Here is a 26,216-nt window from a genome sequence, read left to right on the forward strand (position 1 = left end):
ACCGCCCCGCGTGTGCAGCGAAGATGGCGGCGCCCGGCGCGGCGGGGCTGAGCCGGCGGTTGCGGGCCTGGCTGCCCCGGTGAGCGGGGCCGGGGGAGCGGGCGGGCGCGTCACCCGGGGCCGCTCGGAGAAGCGCGGGGGGCCGCACGCGGCTGGGCTGTTTCCCGCCCTCGCGCGTGACGCCGCCGCGGTCTCGCGTGGGTTTCGGTGCAGCGAGCGCCGCGCGCTGCCCGCGAGGCTCGGGGGGCGCAGGGATCCCGGTGCCCCCCTCGCTCCTCTCCGAAACGCACCCAAATGCCGCCTCCTGCGCTGAAAATGACTAAAATCCCGGTTTAAGATACCTGTCGCGCTCCCGCGAGCACGGAAAAACGTTTATTCCACCCGCGGCCTGGGACCCGGCGGTGCCGGGCTCGTGCGCCGTCCGTGCGGACGGGCAGGGGGGCGGGCTCGGCGCTGCCGGCCTGAGGCCGCCCGTGGGAGCCGTGTCTTTGGCGTGGGGCTCGATTGCCGGGTGGCCTTTGCACCAAAACGGGGGGCTTCCTTCTTGATTTGTGCCTCCGGCTCTGCTGCAGCGAGAGAAGCAGCCATGGGGAGGAAGGCAGAGGTGCCTCTCAAGTGTAACACGTCCCCAGATGTGTTCACATCTGTCCCCATCCCTGTCACGACATGTTGCGTGCAGCGGTTTACAGCCTTCCTTCTCCTCTCGTTCTTTTCAGGCTAACGCAGGTGAGGTGGAGTCGCTACAACCCCAGTTTCTTAGAGCCAGAAGTGAACAAGGAATTGTATAAGAAACCTTGGGAGGAGCTGTCTGAGGAGGAAAAGGAAGAACTGGAGCTTAAGGCTGTTCAGCCCATAAAAGCTGCTCCTCCCAGTGTCTCCTGCTCTGTGTTCAGCGACCCTATGGTCAGGTCAGAGAAAGCATCATCTCCTTGTCTCTTACAGCTGGGTCCCATGGAGCCAAAATGCTTGGGAGCCATGCCGTGCTCCTCAGCCTTCCCTGGCTATGCTGCACGTTACAGCACGATCCCTTTATTCGGGTTAATCTTTTCCCACAAAGCCAGTCCATTGACTGGCAGTGATTTGAGATAATTACAGCAGATCTAGCAGCACCCAGACCTAACTGTGGGAACAACGCAAGGTGGGGGGTTATTTCTGTGAGTGATAAAATCAGAATTTAAATCAGATCATGTTTGGCTTTGTGTTTACAGTAAATTCACCAATATGATGATGAAGAATGGTAATAAAGTGCTGGCCAGAAGCCTCATGAGTCAGGTGAGAACTCATGTTTCTTCTCACTATTATGTTAAAACAATGCAAAATGGAAGGCTGAGACGTCAAGCCCACTGGAATTAGGAGTCATCAGAACTCAGGTCATCTCTGCAGTCATAATGCGTTTACCTCTGCACACACGTTACTCTCACCATTATTCATCTGACCAGATGTACATTTTGTATAAGCCCCAGCCCCATTCAGCTCACAGACCAGGTGGTGATGGCTCAACAGAGAACAGTCTTTTCACTCTTCACTATCTCTTGGACCTTACGTACTGCATAAACTCAAGAGTATACACTTGAAAGCACAATTTTCTCAAAAGATCTTCTGTCCAGCTCTCTTCATGCCTTGTCTTCTGTCCAGCTCTCTTCATGCCTTGTCTTCTCTATAACTTGCCAATGATGTCCCACAAATGTGTCACCTGTATGACACAGCTTTGACCCCTGCTCTGACCTGCAGTTACAGATATTAGCCAGTGGTCCCATCTGGTGTGTTCCAGCCCTTGAAACGGGGACACACTTTGTCCAAATGTTCCCCAAGCAACTGCTGATTCCTTGTGACAGCAAAAACATGCAGTTTGGGCTCCTGAGTCCAGGCTTTGGAGGGGAGGATGCTTAGTGCACACAGACCTGTATTCCTGTCTCTGCTTTGTCCCTACCCTGCCCTGGCTCCTGGCCCTGGTCTGTTCTGCTCAGCCTCATCACCCCAAATGCAATGTCTGATAAAGAGACTGAAGAGCTGGAAGAGGGTGAAGTAAAACTTAAGAGAATCCCTGACTGGCCTGTTGTCTACAGGCTAGAAAACCATCTGCAGGCTCAAGTGAAAATGGGGTGTTTGTGAAAATGATGTAATTGCATGGAGCGGGATAATCCATCTACTCTGCATGTCTCCTTTCTTGTCTTTGTCCCAAGACTCTAGAGGCCATTAAGAGGAAGCAGCTGGAGAAGTACCACAAAGCTCCAGAAGATGAGAAGGAGGCAATTGAATGCAACCCTTATGTCATTTTCCACAAGGCTCTGAAAAACTGCCAGCCCATCATTGGGCTCAGCAACATCACAAGAGGAGGCAAAACCTACCAGGTGAAGGGGGAGTGTAGCCTGGGAGCACATCTGGTCAGAAGAAAATTAGCTAGGGAAGCAGATGAACTGGTTTCCACTCTTTCAGCTCGAGCTTTCCTCTCCTTGGAAAGGAAATTTTGCAATCTGGATTAAAACAGCACCTCTGTCCAAGACCAGGACCCCAGCCCATGAGCATGGTAATTCCCATCAGCAGCCATCTCTGCTTCTCTGACTAGATTAGAAGAGGGTACGCAGCAAACGTCCAAGGAGACAGAGATCAGTGACGGGCAGCAAAACAATCAGCAGTCCCATCCTCTCTGCTGCATTGCCTTGCTCGGGTAGAGACCCCACAGTCCTGGCGAGGGTCAGCGTAGCAGAAAAGATGAACTAGATACAGTGCAGTATTTGAAACACAAGCAGAACCTGTCTCTTAAGTGTGGGCTCTGCAACACTCAAGGCCTGATGGAGACATGAGATGTGGAGGTGTTTCTCTGTCATTCAGTGCAGGGGAGTGGTGACCATCTCCCACTTCTGCTAGCACAAACCAGCCTGGATCTGGATCCCCAATAGGCCAGGAGTCCTTACAAAGGCCAGTGTCTGCCAGCAGTACCCAGAATTTCCATTTTGAAAGAAGTGGCCATATTATATGGACAGAGGAGGTAAAATGACACAGGTCAGCTGCTGGGAGCTGGTCTTGCTGCAGAGAGCAGCATGCTGCCACTGGAGTCACAGCACCGTGTAAATCTATGTGTGTCCAGCTGGACCTATATGACTTGGAGCACAGTGGGTTACTGCACTTTTGCGGGGTAGTAACTGTCACGATTTAAACCTTTCCCAGGTCCCAGTCCCTCTGAAGGACAATCGGAAGCGCTTCCTGGCCATGAAGTGGTTAATCACCGAGTGCAGGGAGAACAAGAACCGTCGCACACTGATGCCTGAGAAGCTCTCCCAGGAGCTGCTCCAGGCCTTCAACAATGAAGGGCCCATCATCAAGAAGAAGCACGTGCTGCATAAGATGGCAGAGGCCAACCGGGCTTATGCCCACTTCCGCTGGTGGTAGGGACTCTGTGCACGGGAAACGATGCCACCAGCCCTGCCGCCTGGAGAGCAGAGCCCCAGGGCTGCCTGCCTGGGAGAAGCTGGGAGAAGAGGGAAAGGTGGAAGATCCCTTCCGGACAGCTTCTCAACTAAGCCAGGGATGGCCCCTCCAATCCCCACAAAGTTAACTTCCCTTGTGCTTGTTTGGATGGGGGAAGGGGAATCTGAAAGAGCTACCGACCCCTGCACAGATGCTCCAGTTATTTCATCATCACTTCCCTGGGAAGACAAGCCTTAGATGTTTTTCTTAGAGCAACGCTGTACAAAATAATCTTCCACTTACCAGTTTCAAAGAGACTTTTAAGTCTCTCTGCGCCTGTAATCAGCAATGTTTTTGGCTGCACAGCTAAGAGCAGAGCTGGATTTTTTTCCATAATGTAACCAGCCTTGGCATGATTGGTACAAAAGGCAATAAAAGGCCCTTTTTGATTTTTTGGTTCTGGTCATCAGCAACATTGTCTGCACAGATTTGATGGGAATCTTAACAGAAAAAAATAAAACCAGTTTTATGGGGAAGGTTTCTTGATTCCAAACATTTGTCTCTGTTGCTTGAATTTCACACTACTCCTTCCAGCTACTCCAGCTGTGTAGAGCCACGCTGACACCCTACACCAGAGAAGAAAATGAGTATCACGGCCCTAAGGATTCAGTCAGGAGCAACCTTTAAGTATTTTTCGTAGCTCAGCAGCTGCGGTGAGAAAAAGCAGGGCACATGTTAGTGGAAAACTTTTATTAGAAAAAGATCCTTCAATAGACTATTTTGTTTTCTTTCTTCCTCTCCCATTCTTATAAGAAACATACCATAGTTGAAACTCACTAAATTCTGAAAAAACATGACAGTTATTGTATAAAACTTATAAAAACTGTCCTAGCTGCGTGTGTGCAGGGACCTGTCCTGCTGCAGGCTGCCCAGTGGCAGGTGTTGGTGGCTCGTGACCCGTGGGGGAGGCTGTGTTGCATGCAGGTGCAGCCCGTGTGCTGGCAGGAGCCTGGGGAAAATAGCGCTTGGTTGAGCTGTTTGTGAGGCCACGTGTTTCCTGTGACTTGTCCCAGAGAACCAGGTACAACCTGAGCTGTGACGGATTTCGGATTTCCCCTCTGTCTCCCACGGCTCTGCTGTCTCTCGGGTGCACCGAAATGCTTGCAGCCTAAACTGTGCTTGCCGTAACACCCATATGAAATGCTGGTTTGGGCTAGAAGCTTTCCTTGCCCTTTGCTGGCAGCAGTCCTACGTTAGACAAAATCAGTGGGAGAACTTGCTGGGTTAAACGTGCCCTGCCGTTCCCACCTCTCCAACCTCCAAAGTCAGGCTAGCACCAGTTGCAGCCTGATAGTTATGTGCTCAGAGGCTCTAGCCAGTATAAATCCTATTTACAAGAAGTGCTAGAAAAACATTAACGTGAAAAGAAATTCCAACTTGGTATGAAGCCTGCTGGTGAAAGTGCTGGGGACATCTCTCCACCTCTGCTGCAGAGAGGTTAATCCGTCACTTCACTGTAATAGTATTTCTGGGCAGCGTCCGTCATCTTCCAGTCGGCAGCCCGAAACTCGATGATCTCCAGCAGCAGGAGCTGAGACAGGGAGCTGAGTCCCTCCTGCAGAAGGAAGCCATCTCGGAGGAGGGAGAAGAGCTCATCCATCCGCTGGGAGTTCATCTTCTCCAGCTGCTCACCGATGCGATGGAGCTGTAGGACCAAGCAGTCAACCTTCGGAAGGAAGGGAAGAAGATGGCTGAGTGCAAAAGACTGGGGAGCTTTGGCACATCTCTGTGGAGGTCCTCATCAGTCACTTATGGACCAACTTGTCCTGTTCCCTCTGTTCTGGATTTCTAACAGGTCATAGTTCTGCTTCCCCCAAGTTGCTGTGATCCAGGAGACAGGATAAGCTGAATGTCTCTTCTGCCAAAAGCACTGGAAAAGCATATCCTGAAATCCCCTGTCTCTCAGACAAAATTGCCAGAGAAACGCACCCACAAAAAGTGGAAAATGCTCCAGAAGAGCCTTCTCCAGCCCGTGGGGTCTGGCACAGCATCGATGCCGCAGGCCCGGGGGGTGAGTGGCAGCTACACAAAAGCATTGCACAGCACGTCCCGGGACCTGCGGGGACACAGAGCGGCACTGCACACCTGCGGTCACTGCCACCACCTCCCACGGCTGCGGGACCTCGGCAGGTCAGTGTCACAGCTGCTTTTCCAGCTGTCCGGCAACCAGGGCTGCTGGAAAAGCAGCTGGTTTCTGTGAAAACAGGGAAGAGTCATCGTCTGGGTTTTTCTTGCATGATGGGAGGTGAATCTGTGTAACACTGGACAGCTCCTGCTTCAAGGGACCGTCGGGCTGCTGGGTCTCCAGTGACGACACTCGGGCAATAGGGAGAAAAGCTGCCCTGGGCCAGGGAGTCACGACCAGGACCTCCATCCTGCTTCCTTCTGGGCTGCAAACCCTGCTGCCCAGCGGGTCTCCTTCCAGCACGTACTGGGGAGGCAGCTTTCCTCTGCACCAGGATGTGGACACCGCAACCCCCCCTAGACTGTTTGAGTGGTAGAACACTGGAACAGGTTGCCCAGAGAGGTGGTGGATGCTCCATCCCTGGAGACGTTCAAGGCCAGGTTGGACAAGGCCCTGAGCAACCTGATCTAGTTGGAGATATCCCTGTTCCTTGCAGGGGGGTTGGACTAGATGACCTTTGAAGGTCCCTTCCAGCCCTAACCATTCTATGATTCTATGATTCTAGACTGTGCTTTTTGCTGGTCCTTTCAGGACAACCGGTGCATTAGCAGCCTTCTTCCTTGCACTCACCTCTTCCTCCTTCCGCAGGCTGTCAGGCTGTGCCAGCCGGAACAGACAGTCGTAAACGGGGTTCACCAGAGCCATCATGGGCATGTTGTTTACCTGTAAGGAGGCAGGAGCCCTTCTCAGCTTGGAGTCAGAAAGGGAGGAGTCTGCAGCTATTTGAAATAGTTGTTCCCTTGCTGCTCTTCAAAGGAGAAAGGAGCAGAATTTAGTTGTGCTGCCAAACACTCTATTGGTGGGATTTACATAGGAGACCAGACATTCGAGTCTCCAAGAGCCAGAGAAGCTGAAGAAATGATGCAAAACATCTATTTTTAAATGTAAGTAGGTAGTCATGGGAAATAGTTGCAACAGCGTTTTTCCTGCCTGCAGCTCTACTTGCATCATTTTTACATCTACTCCAAGCAGGCATCCAAGCACACACACTGCAGCGAAGGCTTGAAGACAAACTCCATCAGCACATGGGCTAGAAATGATGTGAGCACCCACAGGTCCCCCCAGGACCTCATACCAATCAAACTAGTTCGATCTGGGACATTTGGGAGCAGGCAGATGAAAGGATTTCAAACACCAGGTACAAAATGAAGAAGCTCAGACTTTGTGACTGTTCCCAGAGATGGCTCTGCCTCTCCAAGCCTGTTCGCCTGCTCGTAGTAGCACCAGCCCCGGCAGCATCCTCGTGCAGAGAACTGGCTCTGGCCCCCACTGCCGAGCCACGGCCCTGGGGCTCCATGCAACACCCATCTGACACTCCTGCCCTGGTGTCTGTGAACACCCAGGCCCTTCTGGCACCCCTAGGTGCTCCCGCTCCAGCTCCTTACTCTCAAGTAGTCAAAGATGTTGCAGATGAAGGTGACGTAGCAGATCCATGCCTGGAGCGAGCGGGTGCGCAGCTCCTCCCTGTCCTTGTACTCCTGCTGCAGCCGGTTCAGCAGGCTCCTCCGGAAGACGCTCTGGCCGACTTGTTTGCTCTCTGCCTACGAGTCCACAGAACAGGATGGAGGGATGAAATGGGAATGTGAGAGGGGTGGGGGGGATGCTGCTACTTGGGTGATGCGGGACCATGTAGATACCCTCCTGTGATTGCCCAGAGCGGCAGGAAAGCTGCAGCTATTTGCCTGTGCTCGCCGGCTGCTTGTCTGGATGCTGCCACTGCACAGGGCAAGCAGCAGCAGAGGGAAGCTGGCCAAGGGGTCAGAGCGCGGGGCTGGGGCAAAGCCTCTCCTGGCCCAGCCTAGCGACAACTCACACAGCTCAAATGTTTTACTGTCCGGACACATGAGGAGCTCTCACCTGGATGATGGTGTAGCAGATGCGTCCTGCCTCCTTGCTGAACACACAGTCTTTGAGGGACTGGTCCACTATAATATTGGCCACTTTCTCCAGGTCCACGTTGCTGGGGTCTGCAGAGAGGAGAAATACTGTCACGACTCAGCATGCTTTGTGCCCTGCTTGCTTTGGGGTACCTGGAAAGCAACCAAGGTCTGTGCAGGGCCTGGTACAACTGTGTTATATGGTGCAAAACATCATGCTCAGTCCCACATCGAGAGTCACAGCTCCTCTTGCACACCAGCTGCTCTGGAGATACCATCTCCATCCCAGGCTGAAGACAGCCACCACGATGGGAAAGCGATGGAGGAAAGCAGGTAATATGGAGAAGCAAGAAGTTGATCTGAATCTGAAATCTCTACTTCAAATTTGGGTTAGCGGGAGCCAGACGTGCAAACTCTTGCTGGGTTTTGAATAGAGACGTGACCAGTCAGCAGGAGACCCAGGGGCTGGGAAGATGAGATGGCCCCACAGTGGGGAGGGGCAGAGAGCAGGAACTAGGCACTGGAGAGGGGTGAGAGGCCAAATCTGGGGAGAGATGCTGGGTTAGAGCAGGAGAGGAGGGTACCCTGAAATCAGAGAAAACCATGAGGATGAGAACCAGGAGCTGAGTTTGAACAGCTGCACCAGTAAGCGTTGGGGAGAAGGGGAGAGGGGACAAGAGGCAGGTACCAATGGCACCCAGCCACGGATGAACAGCGTTTATGAAACAGCTTTTCTCCAGTTAGCAACTGGTGCTCCTTATTGGGGTCCAAGCATCCAGCCTCATACACCAGCCAAGCGGCGCATGGCAGAGGAGCTAGTAAAATGCCTGCTGACCTTTGAGGGCTGTTTTCAGCAGCTTCTGAGTCTCGCTGTCGAATGACTGTATTTTATACTCTTCTTTGCCCGTTTCCCCCATGACTGGCTTCTTCCAAGGGCAAGTGTCAGGGCAACGGATGGGCTAGTGACAGTCCCTGGGGAAAGAGCACACGGAGCTTAGTTGGACAGAGAGGCCAGACCCTCACACAGCCATTTGGCAAATCCCTTCTAGTGCTGGAGCACAGGATGTTACCCTGACAGCCCTCCGCCCCAAGGAAACTCCTCTGTTATGAAGACACCCAGCTTTGGCCCTAGATCTGAGCAAAGCCTCACTCCCACATCTTTTTAGACTTGCTTCCTACCAGCCTACGATAGGACTCCATCTTCAGAGCCTTTAAGTTTTTCTGACTCGAAAAATCCATTTGAGTCTGTTGATCTGCAGGTTCAAAGTGGACAGCACACCAAGGCAGCCCCAAAACACACCGATCTCCCCTCAGAACGCTTCCCTGTGGCTGCATCACAGGGAAGCACACACAGGAGCACCCCATGCAGCTGCTCCCTTGCACCGTTGAAACACCAATTCAGTTGATTTCACACAAAAGCCTGGGAAGAATCAAAGCCAGCACCTAAGCACCCAACGCACCCTCGCCAGAGCGAGCAGAGCACCTCTCCGAGCCGGAGCCAGGCTCGCTCGACTCCCAGCGAGACACAGCAAGTTCTGCAGCCAAATCCTCAACAGCAACAGCTCCTGTCTCATCCCCCTGCAGTCAAGCAGAGCTCTCTGCAGTACCAACCGTGTTCCTAAATAGCCTCTAGATTAATTTTCTTCTGCTTTGTGATCCAGTGAAGACAGCAAGAGGGTACACACGGCACAGAGGGGAAGGGCTTGCTTTGACATGCACACGAGATGATCTGCTGGACGCAGAATGCTAGGCTGGCCAGACCGGCAGCACAAACAGGAGAAGGCAATTCGCCAAATGAATTTTGCCAGCTCGTCGAAATTCCTGGGCTGTTACTCACCCCTCTCTGCAAACAGGTCCCTACCCAGATTAAAGCTGAAGAGCCCATCACCCTTTAGAGGCATGGGACACACATCGCAGGCAGCCCAACCGCTCGGACACACCACTGGCCATAAAGCCATGGCACAACACGTAATAACTCAGAACAGAGCTCACTGGCAGGTAGAGGCTCTGCCCTCCTTGCCTGCTGCCCACGGGGGTGACAACCTGCTCATGCTGCTCTCGAAGCCAAAGCTCTCACCTGCTTAGGGTTATCTGCCCTGGGACCTGCACACAGGTTTCCTCCCCGGATGGATTCACAAGCAGCAGGGTGCTCTCCGTGCCACATCTGGTTGACAAACACCTTCCCATCCGACCTCTCCTCCTTCTGCACCTTCTCGCTCCCTCTGCATCCGCGCTCAGGCCATTCTGCACTGCCAGCAAAGCAGCCTGAGCTCTCCAGCAGCCCCGCGTCCCACCAGCAGCATCGCTGCATGGAAGGAACCTGGCAAGAGCTCAGCGCCGCACGTAGGAAGCGCCCAAGCCCGTCTGGCAGCGTCTCTGCCACCACCGCCCAGCGCCTCTCCCAGAGCATCCTTCCCCACAGCTCTCCGGGGACAGGCACGGCTGCTTTGAACTGTGTTGCCAAATATACGCTGCCCAGAGCAAACCACGGCGTGCGAGCATAAAACCAGCCAGGCCTCGTCTGCACTAGGGATCCTGCTGCCAGGACCACCCTGCCCAAAGGGCTGGCGGCAGCGGATGACACCGGGCACAGCACCACCCATGGGTACCGATTCCTCCTCTGTAAGTGGTCCCCACTAGACGAGCTGACCCAAGGACTGACGTGCTCAGGGTTAGTGGCCTCGATCTGCCGCTGATCAGCCGGCCCGTGTGCCAGGGCCCAATCCTGCGGGGGTCATACCTGGCGGGACGAGCGGGACATGCCAGCAAGGAGTGGGAGAAGAGCAGCGAGTCTCCTCTGCCGCCCCTGAGCATCCACCCCTGACCACCCGAGGGGCACAACCAGCCGCCCAGGACCCCCGTCCCAAGCCCGCCGAGCCGCAGGTGGAACCCCCAGCGCCAAGACCCCTCCGGCCCGGGGCACCGGAGCCCCCCGGGACCCCCCGCTGCTGCCTCGCCTCGCCCCAGCCCCGCGGGCGGCACAAGCCCAAGGGCCCCCGGGTCGGAGGCAGCGGCGGATCCCGGCGAAACCAGCCCCCCCGCTGCCCCCGGGCAGGGCAGGGGGAGCCGGGCGCAGCCCCACCGACCTGCCGGCCGCCCCCGCTGCGTCCTCTGGCCGCCGGGACATCGCCGGAGCGTCCCGGGCCCCGCCGCCCCTGCCCGGCACGGCCCAGGTTTCCTCTTAGGTCATTTCCTCGCCCGAGCCGGGGGAGGGCCGGGCCGGGCCGGGGCGGGAGAGCGGCGGCAGCCGCCGCAGCGCCACCGCCTGCGAGCGCCGGGCCACGGCGGCCCGTGGGGCTCATCGCCCCGGCACCCCCCCGGCGCGGCCGCCTGCTGCCCCGCGGAGACCCGCAGGCACGGCCGGCTGCTTCCCGGCTCCCCCGGGCACCCCGGGCGCTCCCCGGCACGGCAGCGGGCTGAAGGCAGCACTTACCCGCTGTCCCGGTCCCCCTCGAGCCTCCCCCGGCGACAGCCGCACCGGCCCGGTTCTCCCGGCGAGAGCTGCACCGCGCTGCCGCTCTCCGCGTGAAAACCGCCTTTAATCCCCCCTCCCCTCCAGGCCAGGGCAGGCTGCAGCGGAGCGGCTTAAAAAAAATCAATAGAAAAAAAAAAAAATCAGGAAAGGGGAGATGCGCTAAACCAACTCACCGCAACACGAGCCAAGTGTGGCAAACAATACTTCACTTTTTTCTCTCTGAACTCTCAAACTTTTCACGGGAAAGCCCCCTCCAGGGGTTGAAGCCTCCGCAGCATGTAGAGGACAGCAGAGCAGCCACGCAGAGAACAGCCTCGGCAAAGGCAGAATGAGCAGTTTGGGAACATTTTCTGCAGCCTGCGTGGCCTGGCTGGATACAAACAAAGCCTGAGCTCATCCACACCACGAGCATGCGGCTCGGGACCAGCCGCTGTGGCTCTGACAGTCCCTCGTGGGCACAGCGGTGGGACCAGGTGCACAAACCCCCTCGGCTGATCCCCCCTGGTGCGGTTCTCAACAGCAACACCCAAAGCATCATCCAGTATCACAGAGGGGATGGGTGGCGGCTGGCGAACAAGCACCCAGGACCCAGTGATGGGAAGGGAAAACCAGGGATCTCCTGCTGCCCCACACTGGGCCTTGATTCCCCTCCTTTTTGGGCAGCAGGAGGGCCACGGCAGCCCTGCGGGTTCCAGCTGAGTGTACACCCCAGGAGGAAAAGAACAAAAAACCTGCAGCCAGACACAAGCACAACAAAACATTTAATGTACCTTTTCTCGAAGGCAGGCACACGTTGCGCGCATTGTGCTCGGATGCTTTCAGACAACAGCAGCTGCAGAAGATCCATTTGGGCAACACGGCAAAGTGCCGCAGAGAATCACAGTTCTACATCCCACGAGAAACTTAAACCCAACTGAAACACAATCTGTTCCAAACCCAACTGCAAGCCAGTCATTGCTTTCTGAAAACAATGCTGTGCAGCTCTGGAAGAGCATCCTGAGAACAGGACTGTCCAATGTGTTCATCACAGAACTTGTGCGTCAATGTTCTCCCGTCCAAGACCTGCCACGAGCGATGGTGGATCCCCTGGATCCCCTCACAACCACAGTGCAACTCGTCTCAAGCGCTCTGCCTGCTAAAGTGCTTTTGTACGTTCTGATGGCAAAAGGCACTGGAAGAAAACAAGTTGCTGAGCAGCTTGTGAGGTGAACTTCAGGCAACGCAAATCTCCGCTGATAGGATTACATCGGAGTGAAATCCCAGTGGGCAAAATCCAGCGCAGTCTCACAGCGAGTCCCCTGCTGTGCTGGATCACTTGGAACTGAACTGGTGTGTAACTTCTGAGAGCAAATCTGTTCCAGCATATGGGAGAACGTGGTGACTACAGATCTCTCCCACCTCCCGCTCCTCTAATTCTAGGAAATTTAGCTTCAAACAGTGCGTGTTGTGCCAGAGCAGATCAGAAATAAGACCTCTTAGCACTTTGCACTTAACCGGCCTTATTCCCAAAGAAAAAGCAATATTCCTGTTACAGTCGGTTCCCCAGCAGCGACTCCCAGTCAGCCAAGTGCATGTTGGAAATTTATGAGAGATGGTGCTGAGCAGAGGCGAGGGACAAAGCGACTGTTAGCTGCCACTTCTCATACTGTCTAGTTGGGGTGGTCACTTCTCTCTTTTCCTCACGACAAGACCAGCTGCCTTTCTGGGTCTGTAACGTTTATGACTAACAGCCCAATGGGACACATAAACCAGGCTGCGTGCCAAAGCCTGGACCAGGGAGCGTCTCTTCCACAGCCTGGGCCAGACTGGCACGACAACTTCAACTCTTTGCCATGTGTCAGACAGAGGCAAGCTCATTTAACGTGGAGGGGAGGAAAAAACCATCTCAGAGAGGAGGAGCTGCTCTGTACTCCCCATTGCTGCCCTCCCTGCAGAACAGCCAAGCTGCACACCCCTTAAAGTTGTTTGTCTGCATCACCTCAAGCTCCACAGCACGCTCAAGGAACATCATCTTGACAGAGCACAGGTTTCTCTTCTTTGTTCTTTGCCGCCGTGGCAACCAAAGCAACTCACCCCCTATTCCAGAGGCTGCAATTCCCACTGCTGAGTTCCGAACCATCTTCCCTCTAGTCTGTGCAGTACAACAGCAGCTCTATGACACAAATTGGAAAATAACAGTCTTGTAATGTTTAAACAGGATGGATGGATCCCGACTTCCTATGGAAGCCCAGGTCAGCACAGAAAATTTTCTGCTGTGGCCAGTCCTGTCCCTGCTAACCGTGACAGCAATCCTCTCTACCAGCAGCCAAAAGAAGTAACAATCCCAACCTGTTTGCGCCTGTTTCAAAACGGGGTATTTCTCTCCCTCGGAAGGATGTCACCAGGCTAAGTTCATTACTGGTTACAATGTCTTTCCAAGAACAATGGATGAACAAAGGCAAAATATGGTTAAGAAGATTTTGGGGAAATCTCAGAAGAGCTTAAATAACACTGGAAAAAAACAATAGGATTGAGGCACTTTGAGAAACTTTACTCCACATTCTTTGCATTTTCTCCTCTAGGCAAAACTGCCCATTTTTAGAGTACGTGCAGCTAACGTTCCCTCTTCAAGGCTCATATATTAGTCTCCAGTCTGACACTGATGCTGCTCAGTGAATCGAATTTTACGTAGCTCTCAAAGTCACCCGCAGTGAAACAGCCACTTCGCGCTCCAAGATCTCACACCACAGCAGACACAAAATTATTTGGCCTGGGCTTGCAAGGAATCTCTCTAGACACCTCAACCACCAGTGAAACAGCTGCTCTTTAAAAACAGCCTCTCACAATAGTTCAGGGTAAGTGAGCAACGCTGATATGCTCAAAATCACCAGGAGAAGCTGTGTCAGCAGAATGGAATTGGTCACGCTGGAATTTGGCCAGGCCATTTGGGATTAACACTCTGAATGTTGCAAAAGTCACCAAAAGTTCTGCGTTAAGAGAAGAACCAGCAAACCATCCTCTAAATAACTGCAGTGCTCTGCCCTTTCCACCACTCACCAGATGACTATCATGCTTCATAAAATCTTTGAAGCGCCATAAAAACACTTCTCCAGCTCTAATTCAATCATCCTTTTCTTGTCAAACACCATGCCAAGCCAACCAATTCCGATTTGGTGTTAGTCCTCCTCACTTCAGCTAACCTTGTCAAAACATTTTCACCTGTTAGCACCACTGTAGGACTGAGGTTCAGAAATGCTTTGAGGCCACTATAGAAATACTTGCTGAAAACATTCAAAAGTGGTATTAAAAAAAAAAAAAAAGACATTTACTAGTTTCCACAGGACTTTTCCTTCATTATTCCAACTTAGGCTAAATACTTCTAAAACTCTACACAGTATTTGAATACTCACTGCATTGAAGCAAAGAACCCTGAAGTAAGAATTGGGCTTGTGCGTCGAATCCCCTCAGAGTGGGGTTCTCAACCTGCAGGTCTACTTGTAAAAACAGTGACTGAGGCAATGCAAAACCTTAAAAGATGTATGGCAAGATGTGCAGGAAGAGAAATGGGCACTTAGGATACAATCAAGCTCACCGGAGTGCAAGGAAGAGCAAGTTTGGGTCAGCATGATCCGCTAGAAGATTCTGGGTTTAAGGTGGCTGAGCACGCGCAGCCCGTGAGTGGTAACCAAAAAGCAGCAGCTGGCAGCAAAGAAAAGGAAACCCGAGGGTCTGCACACACTGAGGAGTTTTTAACTGACTTTGCAGCAGCAGGACAGCACCACCTGTGCAATCACAGAGAAAAGAAGAAGGTGCAGACAGCAGGCCACAGAGCAAGGAAACAAAGCTGTGTGGATGCAGCGATAGCAAGTGATGTTACGTTGCTTAAGCAGCACTAGCGAAGCCAGGATCCCTCTCTGATCCAGAGCAAGCACAGGAATTCACCCACTTTACCGGGTGCCTTTCAGAGCCCAGTCTCTGCTAAGGTAGTTCACTTGGTTCCCCTCTTCCCCCACTAAACATGTGCGTTAGAGGAGACAAAGTAAAAAAAGTGCTCAGTTGAGCAGCTTCCAGCAAAGTGGTTAAGTGTCTTCAGCAGAACTGCAGTCGCCTTCTCCTTCTGCTTGGTCCCAGGAGGTGATTTCGGACAGGCTGGTGGAGCTCTGATGTTTCCAACACGCTCACGACAGAGCAAAGCCATTGGTTTCCCCTCCTCCAGGAGAACACCAGGTAACCACATGCATGCCCCCTTCAGCTCTCCTTCCTCATGGTGCTGTCGGTGCTCTTCAGGGCACACAGGAGGCTGCAGAACAGCTCATACCAAAAGAAGATAAGGCCAGTAGAGACAGCAGCCTTCAGCAAGCTGGGTGAAAGGCCCTTAAAGAATCCACCCGGGCCCTCCTCTCGCATGATCTGCCTTATGCAGTCCAGGAGACCCCTATACATCCGCACCTGGGAGAGAAATGGCGAAAAGGTTAAACAAAAAAGAAAAATCCAGGACAATTTACCTGGAAAAGAACACAGAGAGCCACAAACTATACCACTGAAACATAATGTAGACCTGCAACCTGGAGATGTCTTTCTGACTATTATTCTAACGGAAAGTTTCAGAGAGCCAGGTTGTAGAGAGCAGGGCAGAGGAAAAGCCATCAGCAATGGCCTATGCAAATCATTCTAACTGAATGCCCGTAAAATCTTTATGCTACACCAGCATGTATTATCTATGGTACAAGTCTGTGAAGTAATTGCGTCAGATTGTGCTGCTACTGTTTTCCATCCCCTTCACTCTCTAAGGAGTGACAACTTTTTGGTTTTCTGACAGAAACAAAACAAAGGCACAGCGCTTCGAAGTCTCTAGATTAGCTGTCATCACGTCACGCGTGAAGGTTTAACATCGTGACACATCAATGCTAAGAACAAATTCTGCATCTCACTGGAAGATGAAATGCATCCAATGTAGGGAGTTGAGAGTTCAAATTCCTGTCACAGGGACAGACTAAATTGCTTCTCAGATCCAAGGAATTTGAAGGAAAAAAAGACTTCCATGTTTCAGGGAAAAAAGATGTAGCTCCTTGAAAGATCTGTATTTATCTTACAGTGTGTTTTGAGGTGGTAAGGATGGTGTTAAAGAACACCAGAAGTATTTAATTTTCTTTGAGTTTCAGGATGTTCTGGTACATAAGACACATGCTGAACACTTGGTGCCCATTCCTTGTATCAAAATACGAACTGTAGAAAAGGATCCTGACAGACAGGTGATGCCAGCATAAAGCCAGTGTCATCCTCTGCTAGTAATCTGGTCCTGAATCACAAATACGAAGCTGCAACTAGAAAAGTAAAGTGAATCAAAACCCCTTCGCCTGCCTAACTCAGCCCCAGCTCTGAGACAGCCAGCCTGATGGAGATGGATGAGAAGGCAGAGCACAGATATGTTGGACAATGTCATAAAATGAACCCAGTTTACAAATGCAGCTATTCCCATTATTAAGGGAGACCAATGCTCAGCTCCCAGAAGCTCCCTGGGAGCTCCCAACCAGAATATGAACACAACAGGTATCACTGGTGAATCATCACTGCATTGTGGTGATGACTGGCTCTGGATTGTCCTGATGCAAATCCACACTTAGGAAAATCAGTCAACTCAAAACATTTCTCACCTGCCCAAAGGCTGCCCGGGCATGCTCAAAGCCACCCACTTGCAGTCGTTTTTTGAACAGGTCAAAAGGGTAAGTGAGGGTTTTGCTGATGATTCCAGCGCAGCTGCCACAAACAAGGTTTTTAACGTTGCCTGAGAAGCAGAAAGGGGAGAGGATGGCAGGGAAGGAAAAAAGAGGATTAGCAGGGAGTTCTGATGAAAGATGATGGCAGGTAAGTTAAAATCACTTTTCACAAGAAGTAAGGCCAAAAAGGCCCTTTAAAGTTACATCACCTCTTCTGCCGAGTCTGGGCCACAGAACCTCAATCTGTACATTCTACACCAGGCTCTCAGTGTTCACTGGAGCCAGTGCCCACCTTGGGCTATTACACTGATTTATGCTTCTGCTCTGTCAAGTGGCATGGCAAAAAAACCCTGTCACCAGAGAACCTGCCACAGTGGATGGAAAAGTTTTCATGCCCCGTAGTAAAAGCCCAGTCACTGGAAACCTTGCACTCCTGATTGCTCATATGGACTTATCCTCGACTGGAATAAGTCACACCTTGACGCTGCCTGATGATTTCAGAGACTTGTGGGAAAAGAGTTTCATGATATTAGACTTTTTCCGGACAAACATGAGTTCCCAGCACAAAATCACCATCAGCCTTTGCCATCTAAAAATAAATATGCAGACATGATATTGAAAAGTCTAGTTCCTCTGCTTGAACAAATTCCAATGAGGAACAAAACCATACTGAAGCTGCATACAGCGGCCTCTCTCGGGGAGGCACTAGTATCTAGAAATATCGTGATAGGTGACAGGTTGCATCAGGATGAGATTCTCTTATAACTCAGCTAGAAATCAACATAAAATATCAAATCAAGAGCTTGGCAGTTTTAGAATAGGCTAAAATGAATCCTCTACTGTAACAGCTGTTCTGGAATGGAGATACTTTTCAGATGTTGCAACAAAAAGGGTGACAGGATAGAAAACTGAGCTTATGTCAGTGTCCCCAACCAGCATTCATCCTCTCTTTCTCTCCAGATCACAGACACCACTCTTGAAAGTGCTTACCTCCTTTCTTTCCTTCAGCTGGAATCATCCACTCAGAAAACTGTTGCAGGATGTTGTAGAAGGAGAACTGGAGACCAGCATATGGAAAGACAGCAACAATTGTGGGGGTCAAACCTCTATAGAAAGTCCGAGGCCCTTCTGTCTGGTACATGGTCACCACTGCATGGCGAAGGTTGCGATAGATCTGGACAATAAAGAAGAGGCTGACTGTCCAGTGAAACAGGCTTAAAATCAGCAAACCAAAAGTCAGGTTATTTCCCAGTAATGAGGATAGGTATATCCCACTGTCCAAAATACAACTGACTGATTTGCAGCACAAGGTGATGAACAAAGTGATTTTGCACATCTTCACACGGTATTCTCAGCTAAACCCTTGTGACTCTTCTAAGTAAGCTGACAACCTGAACCTGCCCCTGCACCACAGGAGACTAACTGAACGATCGTTAGCTCTGCACTGAAAGGCCTGGGCTGACATTGTATCCCACATCCAAGCTGTGCTTCTGAGGGGAAGAAACAAGGCACCGAGCTGAGAGCTGTGGCCTGAGACCACCTGCATCACTGTCATGATTATTTTTCTCTTAACAGCTCTGCAACAAAATTCATATAATATATATTGTGATTCTACTGCAGGCTAAGTCAAAAACCAGAAATGGTTCTGATGCAAACCCATATGAGTCTAGGTATTACAGACCTAATCAGCATGGAGAACAATTCTTGCATAAATAAGAACATGAAACACAGGTGAAAGGTGACTGGTTTCAAGCATCATCCTCATCATTATCTAAACATGACTCTGTGCAAGTGGAAAGTTTCAAACACACAACGTTAGACAGACTGGAGAGTGTATTCTATAAACGGCCAACAGCTGAAAGGAAAATTGAGTTACCCTGTTAAGGACAGTTTCTCCTTTCTGCATCACACATCAGGAGGCAAACACAATCAGGAGCATAATTAAGAAAGCTGTGTCAACAGCACAAAGGATAACTTGGCAACAGTGCAAACACTGCCCAGTAACAGCACCTACTCCTTTATGCTAACCCACAGACTGTTCTGTGCTTTCCAAACCTACTCTATTCACACACGTACTGCTATGGATGATAATTCCAAGCATTAACGCTCAGCCATACCTTAGGCTCACCCTGAGCAGCGAAGCGGGTGCGTAGCGTGTCCACAGGCTGAACTGCAACCGTGGCTGTGCAAGCAGCCAGTCCACCGCAGACGAAGTGCACGAAGGAGTCGCGGGCGTTGTACGACGTGACATTGTGCACCAGTTTTGTCAAGCTTTCAAACGCCATGAACTTACAGAAACAAACACACACGGGTCACGGAGTCAATCCTTATCGCTGACACGGATCTCCCACTCCTCTCCCATTTCACCAAAACAGCTCCACCCACCGCTTGTAACCACTTTCCTTCTCTGTCCTTGAAAGGTCCTCCCCAACTTGCAACCTGTGGAAGCACGTGCTCAAAGAATACCTTGTAAAAAACACTAAGCAGCCAGGGGAATGGCTGGGATGTTCTCATTTCTTAACCTGTCTGCTAAATCTTGCATTTAGAATTGTGAAAAACTCATTTTAATGCTCCATGTGTCCTGAAGAGTATTTGCTATGTTACAGATATGCTGCTCATTACTCTTTGAACCACTGCTCATAAAAAATGTTGTTAATATTTACAAATTAAGCATAACAATTAACAGCAAGCGGCTGTGTGATGCTTAGTTGCCAGCTAGGGTTAAACCATGACACTGTGCAAAGCACCATCATCAGTTTCATTGATTTTTTTTTTACTAGCAAGCTGGTAGGGCGATAGTGTGAACCAAAGCAAAAAAACCACACAGGCTTGGAACATGAACAGCTAAGCCAAGCGTCAGGAACAAACCGGGCTTATCTACGACACCAGATACAGACAGAACTCGGTTTGTCCTAGATGTACCCCAGGCTGGCCAGGCAGGCTGTTCAGCAAGCTCAAGAATATTAACTCAGGAATTACACACCAGCATCACACAACTACACGTCTCAGACTGGAACTAGCTTGCATCAGTATAGTTTCAAACTGGACCTTTTTGCATCTGCCCATGGAGCCAGTCTGAAGAGAAGCAAATCAGAGTCCTATGTATGTATGCTGGGCCCAGGTGATGTCTGGTCACCTTACCTGAACAGCTCCGTAGCCAACTGAAAGGAACTGAGCAGGAACATGGCCCTTCCAGAAGGCCACCAACCCCTCCTCCTGGAAGATACGCTGTACAGCTTGCAAGATGCCATGATACTTAGCCGCTGGGTTTCTGGAGGAAAGCTGCTCAATTTGAAGCTGGAGGAAGACAGAGAAAATATTTTCAATTCCACGTCGCATTTCAACAAGGTTTAAGCGTCCAATTCAGGAATTCACAACCCTGTCAGCCAACCAAAGCTGAGAGATGCCATTCTGCCTTTCCACAGAATCACATCTAGAACTGACTAGGACGTTATTTACGTAGGGCTCTAAAAGGATAAAAACACACATGCAACACACAGCTAATCAGTAGGGACGATGGTGAAACTCAGATAGCGGAGGTCATTCAGAAAAAGAGAGAAAGAGAACAAAACCACAAGATTCCATTCAAACAGGCAGGTTAAGCTGTATAAACAGAAGCGGTGGACACAGATAGCCCTAGTACCTTGCATAACCTGTATGCAAGGCAGGTGAGGGCTGAGGAGCAGCTTTAGTGCTCTCTGTTGCACACACGACCTGTCCCCCCAGGACAGGGTCAGCTCTGCTCGCTAACAGGCTCTCGCCCCGGTCCCTGAGCGTGCTGCGGGGAGGTACCTGAAAGCGGATCTTGATGACATCCAAGGGACTGATGAGGACCCGAGTGACTAAGCCAGATGCTGATCCTGCCGCAGCTGCTTCCGCCGTGGAGACGCACTTGGCCTCAGGGTCATAGCCGACCATGCCTGCCGGGTGTCCTCGCAGCCTGCGCAGGGCGACAGGGACCCGGTGAGCCCTCCCCAGCCAAGAGGCTCCTTCCCGTACCAAGAGCCTACAGCCTCGCCCCCCCCACTTCACGGACCACCCCCCACGCGGGCCCGCAGCCCCTCCTCTCACTCCGGACCCTTCCTCACCCCAAGGGCCACACAGACCCCCCCTCACCACAACCCCCCCAACCCACAGCAGCCTGCCCTCTCTCCACGGGCCCCACAACCCGCTCTGCCCCGCAGCAGGTACCGAAAGGCGAGACGGAGCCGAACCGCGGGCGCGGCCGCAGGCCGGTGCCGGGTGCGGCCCCGGGCGGCGGAGCGGGGCCGCCTCACCCGCTCGCCGGCTGCTGCCGGCGCCTCCGCGCCGCGGGGGACGCTGGGAAATGTAGTCCCGCGGCCCCGCCCCGCAGAGCGCCGTTTGCGAACGGGAGCGGGCGCGGCCCCGAGCTCCCGTGCGGCGGGAAACAGCGCCCGCACGCTCCGGCAGCTCCCGTGCTGCTGCTTGGGTGGATCGGGCAGCTGACTGCAAAATAAGGTGGCATTTCAGATTTTTTTTGCAGTCCGCCACCAGCTTGGCTGACCCCCACGCCAAACTGGTAAACACTCCTGAAGACATGAATCCCAGTGGTTCCTCCACCATGGCCTCAGCCATGACATTATACAATCACAGTAGCAACAAACATTTTTCTTCCCTCTACAAAGCTGAAGGAGAGGAATATTTTCCAAACTTTTCCGTAGGTACCCAAGGTATGAATAAGCACACAATTCCAAGCAACGTATTCTGTTAGAACGTTACAAAAAGCCAAGAGCTCCAAACCACATTGCAAATAATTTCTGTACTGACTTTACTGGCACAAATGAAAAGTAAAAGAACTAATCACGGAACATCCAGCCATTTCTGAGCAACCGGAAACTCCTTGACTGCATCTGTAACTGAGCACAATAACTAAGACCAGCTGTTACAATAACTACCCAAACCTTCACATGCACCTTTTCCTGCAGTACATTAACATCGACTACGAAATTCACAGCCACTTTCTGAACGTAAGCGATGCCTGGGGAGAAGGTGCAGAACGAGCAGACTGGCAGCCTCTGACAGGTAACCTGCAGAGCTGCCCACACACATCCTTAGCTCAACAATGAGCAGCTTCACTTCTTCAGGCAACAAAAGTGAAAACTATCTGCAAGGCACTGATGGAAAAAAGCAAAAGCTCCCATGACAGTCCGAGCCACAGCTGCTGCACTCACACCCATATTCCCCTCTGTCCTTCAGAAAAATGCTCCAGAAGTAACCAGTGCATTGTTCTCCGTTACTGGCTCCTTAACGACGCTACAGTCCGTACCACTGGGCCACTTGAGCAGTTGGGTAAAAAGTTTCAGAAAACACAAGGGAAGAAATATTCAAGTGCCACCCTCCCACTCAGCTGACAAATACATGGTCTTCAATCCTGGGAGCGACACCCATTCCTCTTCCCACTCCTCGATACTCGTAATGTCACACAAGTGCCAAGCAACACGGTTCTCTAGTGACTTCGCTTGGAAGAGTACTTAGTTCGGACACGCTGAAGAGTCCAAGCGCTTCGGGCCAGAGCATGCCTTCCAGCTTCTCCCTCCGAGAGCAATTTAACATCCTACAAATTAGGTCGATCAGCTGTATTTCGGTCAGTTAACTGAAATAAGACAGATGCTCAAGTGAAGAATTCAATGTATATTTATTATTCACAGTTAATTACTATCTACCAAATGCTGCTGCAGAGTTAAAGGATTAAGTACATAGGCCTTTTTTATTTAAACACTGATTTTTTTTTCTTTTTTAATATATATACACACACAAGACATATGTCTGCAAGGCTGCATGATATACACCAATTCCAAAATAAGGAAACAATCAAATGGTCCAGGTGTAGAATGCCATAGATTCCTTTTCCAATCACTTTACAAAGAAGGAAGAAAGTGAGTGACAGCTAGCAAGGAGAGGGGGAGAAAGTAATACTCTACAGGATAGCTCTCTCTTTCATCTGCTGGAAAATTAAAGTGTAAGGCAGAGTCCATCTCAGGAATAAAACATTTGTAACACTCAGTACAAAAAAAGGCACCCTCCAACAAAAGATTGCCCATGCTTAGGCAGGGCGGGAGGAGATCTCCGCTGCAGTTTTTGGATTCGTTGGTGGGGTGAAGGGATCCAGCCAAACGGCCATGAAAAGGAAAAATAACGCAACTGAAGATTGGCACAGAGAGCGGTGTGGCTTGATTGCTTTCCTTCCCATCCAATTTCATGTCCCACTGCTCTGGTGGAGGAGCAAATGGCCACAACAAACGCCGTGACAGTGCAGGGTGGGGACTACAGTCATCACACAGCCTGCTGTGAATGGGGAGCGGGGTGGGGGAACCTACTTCAACAGCAACACTGACCTGAGGAGGGAGGAGAAACTGGAGAACAGTGATGCCAATCCCACTTTTCAAGAGCAACATGACTGCGAGTATTCCCTATCCAGGCCAAAGAGACAGGCTGATTACATGCATCATGTAGAAACATTCACTAACAGCATAAAGTTTTTTCAAGCACTATTTCTTGAGGTTTCTCTGCATTATAAAGTTTTCCATCAAAGGAATGTACATTTCATAGGACATCTCAGGGCTATTATTTCTCAAATTCCCCCCTTAACCCTCCCTCCCCAAAATATTCTTCATTTTCCCTGGTCATAACTTCCTCCTTTCTCTTACTTCTTTTGAGGCTCCTGGTTGCAGCTCCCCACCTGTGAGCAGCCTATGCTGCCATTTGAATGCCTTGATTTTATTTTTCCTTGGAATAAGGAAAACTGAACAGTAAGACAAATCTTAAGATTAAAGCTCCATCTCTGTTTGTAGATTTTTCTTAAATGTCCATTGATAAAACCACCCTCCCTTACACCCTTCCCCCAAAAAGTATTTATTTACATATAGGCAGAAAAAACTCTCTGAAAAGCTCTGGACTGTCCTTTTAACTTAAAAAACAATAAAAAAGAAAGTAAGGGAAAGGCACTATGGAAAAAATTACAGAATGTGCTCAACCGTACACCTTTAAGAAAAAACAAAAAAGCTGTCAGCACAGCATTAACAGACTTCAGTTGTAGGTTGGAGTTTCTCAAAGCAGCTCTGTGACTTGAGAAAAAAAAACAAAATGAAACAAAAAGCCACATAACTTCTCCTTTCCCCTGCTTGGAAGCTGCTGAGCTTCAGAAGAAAGTGCCAAAGGAGAAGAGACAATAAAAATTAGATTAACACCTCATCTTTCCCCAGCAAGAAGAGCTGAATGTTGAAGGCAAAAGCAGAGACTGATGTGGTTTTTTTTTTTTTTTTTTTTAAAGGCAGGACTGTGGATTTGGTTCTTCTCTCATGTCCCTTCATGTCAAATGAAGACTGTTTGCAGAGAGAGAAAATACCAGCAGAGTTTCTCCCTTTTCCTTTAACTGCATGGCTAGGACTTTATATGGCATTAAAACTTCATGCACTGATGGACAGAGGAGGAGGGGGAAACAAGAAGAGCGAATGAAAGGGGGTAACCCAGGAGCAGCTGAGGAAATTTGTTATTTTCATTTTTTTTTCTCTTTTTTTTTTTTTTTTTTTAAAGATAGGTTTTGGTGTGTAAGTTGAACTCTTTCCCCCCCCGCCACCCCTGAAGTTCCGTACTGAGTGAAGGAGGATCACCTCATGGTGAAAGGTGACTCAGGTTTTATCGCCGTGTGATTTTAGGTCACTGGCTGCAGTTAGGCTCTGTATGTGTATTTACTGTTTCTCTGGTTTCTTTAAATAATCTCTAATATTTATCTCTAGATGTTCCGGTTCACTGGGGTCACATAGTTGCGTGGAAACATGCCCGTCTGTCCGTGGCAGGCTCCCTTCCACCAGTTGGGGTCAGAATTGTCAAGGACTTGGATAAAGTCTCCGCGGCGGAAGCCCAGCTCTCCTTCCTCCTGGGGATCAAAATCAAACAGGGCCTGAACGTATGTCGGTTGCTAAAAGGGGAAAGAAAAAGATACGCAACATGAGAATCCTCCACAGTACTTGAGACGCCTGCTCCCTCAGGCAGGGCTCAACACCAGAGTTCAACAATAAACATTTGGGCTGCTTCCCCTCCCTGCAAGTCAGCTTCCATCATCTGTAACAAGATGCCTGAATAGGAAAGCATAGTCTACAGAAGACTTTAGGAGAAAAGTTTCTGTGAAAGAGCAGGAATAACGATAGCAGACGACTCAGATGTTTACTTAGTATTTTCCAGTCTTCATGACTTACGTAAATCTGTGCTCTATAGCAATACAATGGTCTCCTTGCTTATCCATTCTGTTTCCACCCACTGACAGCATGAACATTGCTAATTTTCATTACACTGTAATACACAAAGTTTTCCCTAAAAATGGATGTTGGCATTGGACACGTTTTCCCTAAAACTCTAGTATCAAGAAATTATGTTGCAGAGCACTCTGCCTGGTCAGCAAACGCTGCCTGGTCAGTAAACGCTTCTGTTCTTACGGAAAAGATAACTGTTAGTTTAAAGGCATTTTCATTCTTAAAATTGTAAGGCTAGGAAGGTATCTTCATGCTTGTCATTTGCAGACAGCTGTTTTCTCATCCTCCATTTATCACTGACTCAAGAGCACAGATCCAGATGTTAATGCAGACAATCTATGGCCAAAAGTGCCTCTGGCATCTGGAGAGCAGTGGCAGATCCACACCCCTTGTCTTCAAGCTAGAACTAGAGTGCTGCACATGGAGGCAAAATGTTGTATCCAAAATTGACAAAAGATCCAGTTACATCCAACATAACATTTTGACTGCCCTGGGAAATAGAACAAAACAAAGGGCTAGAAATACTCAAGCTGCTCTGCTGGCACTCAGCAGTAGATTTTTGCTTTCTCTTAACACTGGCTAGATCCAAATCAGCAGGCTAGAGATGTTCCACATGCTGCTACCTGTAACTACCCCTTCACGAAAGACCAGCATCAAAGCTTCACTGGCTACAGAGGGGTACAGTTCTGGCTATGAACCAGTACAAGTAGAACTATCCTTTCTTACTGTGTCCTGAACAGGAGTAAACTCAATCTCAAACCACAGGAATCCGATGACCCTCCTGCAACGGTATCCATGAACGTTAAGACAAGCCAAGCGCTCAAGCAGTGATAGTAACACTTTGCCAGGACTGAAGGGGAGGCCAGAAGTTAGCAGGTGGCCTTTGCACAAATATCCAGCTTATTTCCCAGTGTAATTCTGGCTGTGAAATCTAAAGATACACTTCCACAGACAAGGAATGTATCAGTCAGCTTCTCTCCATCCCTATTCATTCACTGTAGGACGTGACTGCACTTCAGACTGTGGTTGCAAGAGTCTGAAAAGCGCACTCTACCAAGACACTTCTCTTACCTGTGGCACCTGTTCAATGTCCCGGAGAAATATTTGTTGGTTCCTGGAGACAGATGTGGATCTGTGATAATCTACCAGCTCGTTCAAAGAATTGAACTTCACCACCCAGAGGAAATATTTGCCAGCCCCATCTCTAAGCACCTTGAAGTGCTGCACATCATTTCCAAACCTGGA

At 50.4% G+C, this 26,216-nt stretch overlaps 4 protein-coding genes across 7 annotated transcripts in view; 1 reads left to right on the plus strand and 3 right to left on the minus strand.

The window, feature by feature from the left end:
• Nucleotides 1–23: 23 nt before the first annotated feature.
• MRPS7 (mitochondrial ribosomal protein S7) lies at nucleotides 24–3,470 on the plus strand. The gene is made up of 5 exons (XM_086624064.1): nucleotides 24–79; nucleotides 717–908; nucleotides 1,209–1,272; nucleotides 2,184–2,351; nucleotides 3,169–3,470. Exons 1-5 carry the CDS (start codon nucleotides 24–26, stop codon nucleotides 3,388–3,390), a joined length of 702 nt encoding a protein of 233 aa, XP_086480190.1. The 3' UTR covers nucleotides 3,391–3,470.
• A 685-nt stretch (nucleotides 3,471–4,155) lies between these two features.
• Nucleotides 4,156–8,447, minus strand: MIF4GD (MIF4G domain containing). 2 transcript variants are annotated; one of them, XM_086624214.1, is made up of 5 exons: nucleotides 8,366–8,447; nucleotides 7,511–7,620; nucleotides 7,039–7,194; nucleotides 6,224–6,316; nucleotides 4,156–5,134 (listed from the first exon to the last, which is right to left on the minus strand). In XM_086624214.1, exons 1-5 carry the CDS (start codon nucleotides 8,445–8,447, stop codon nucleotides 4,907–4,909), a joined length of 669 nt encoding a protein of 222 aa, XP_086480340.1. In that variant the 3' UTR covers nucleotides 4,156–4,906. The 2 variants fall into 2 exon arrangements, with proteins under 2 accessions (XP_086480340.1, XP_086480342.1); XM_086624216.1 differs by lacking the exon at nucleotides 7,039–7,194.
• Nucleotides 8,448–8,465: 18 nt separating this feature from the next.
• Nucleotides 8,466–20,913, minus strand: SLC25A19 (solute carrier family 25 member 19). 2 transcript variants are annotated; one of them, XR_015222747.1, is made up of 8 exons: nucleotides 20,893–20,913; nucleotides 20,494–20,641; nucleotides 19,843–19,998; nucleotides 18,819–18,989; nucleotides 17,692–17,875; nucleotides 16,639–16,769; nucleotides 14,936–15,433; nucleotides 8,466–8,502 (listed from the first exon to the last, which is right to left on the minus strand). XR_015222747.1 is itself a non-coding variant. In XM_086624213.1 (7 exons), the coding sequence occupies exons 2-7, from the start codon at nucleotides 20,617–20,619 to the stop codon at nucleotides 15,233–15,235; spliced, it is 969 nt and encodes a 322-aa protein (XP_086480339.1). In that variant the 5' UTR covers nucleotides 20,620–20,641; nucleotides 20,893–20,913; the 3' UTR covers nucleotides 11,748–15,232. The 2 variants fall into 2 exon arrangements, 1 of the variants encoding a protein (XP_086480339.1); XM_086624213.1 differs by lacking the exon at nucleotides 8,466–8,502 and having other exon boundaries at nucleotides 11,748–15,433.
• A 1,454-nt stretch (nucleotides 20,914–22,367) lies between these two features.
• The window catches only part of GRB2 (growth factor receptor bound protein 2), a 46,577-nt gene continuing 42,728 nt past the window's right edge, over nucleotides 22,368–26,216 (minus strand). For both annotated transcript variants that reach the window (XM_009988990.2, XM_009988987.2), the window contains 2 exons: nucleotides 26,043–26,211; nucleotides 22,368–24,640 (listed from right to left, as the gene is read on the minus strand). In XM_009988990.2, the coding sequence (XP_009987292.1) occupies nucleotides 24,455–24,640; nucleotides 26,043–26,211 (355 nt within the window). In that variant the 3' untranslated portion in view covers nucleotides 22,368–24,454. The remainder of the gene's footprint in view (nucleotides 24,641–26,042; nucleotides 26,212–26,216) is intronic.

The sequence above is a fragment of the Tauraco erythrolophus genome, chromosome 20 (assembly GCF_009769465.1).
Source record: "Tauraco erythrolophus isolate bTauEry1 chromosome 20, bTauEry1.pri, whole genome shotgun sequence".
NCBI classification, from domain to species: domain Eukaryota; kingdom Metazoa; phylum Chordata; class Aves; order Musophagiformes; family Musophagidae; genus Tauraco; species Tauraco erythrolophus.

Coding starts and splice junctions, on each gene's coding strand:
- SLC25A19 (XM_086624213.1), bottom strand. CDS start 20,619: ATGGTCGGCTATGACCCTGAGGCCAAGTGCGTCTCCACGGCGGAAGCA. Junction 19,999..20,493: donor TCATCAAGATCCGCTTTCAG/GTACCTCCCCGC, acceptor GTCTTCCTCCAG/CTTCAAATTGAGCAGCTTTC. Junction 16,770..17,691: donor AGCTGAAGGAAAGAAAGGAG/GTAAGCACTTTC, acceptor TCTGCTTCTCAG/GCAACGTTAAAAACCTTGTT.
- MIF4GD (XM_086624214.1), bottom strand. CDS start 8,447: ATGGGGGAAACGGGCAAAGAAGAGTATAAAATACAGTCATTCGACAGC. Junction 7,195..7,510: donor TCTGCTACACCATCATCCAG/GTGAGAGCTCCT, acceptor GTGGACTCGTAG/GCAGAGAGCAAACAAGTCGG. Junction 5,135..6,223: donor GCCTGCGGAAGGAGGAAGAG/GTGAGTGCAAGG, acceptor TTCCTTCCGAAG/GTTGACTGCTTGGTCCTACA.
- MRPS7 (XM_086624064.1), top strand. CDS start 24: ATGGCGGCGCCCGGCGCGGCGGGGCTGAGCCGGCGGTTGCGGGCCTGG. Junction 909..1,208: donor TTCAGCGACCCTATGGTCAG/GTCAGAGAAAGC, acceptor TTGTGTTTACAG/TAAATTCACCAATATGATGA. Junction 1,273..2,183: donor CCAGAAGCCTCATGAGTCAG/GTGAGAACTCAT, acceptor CTTTGTCCCAAG/ACTCTAGAGGCCATTAAGAG.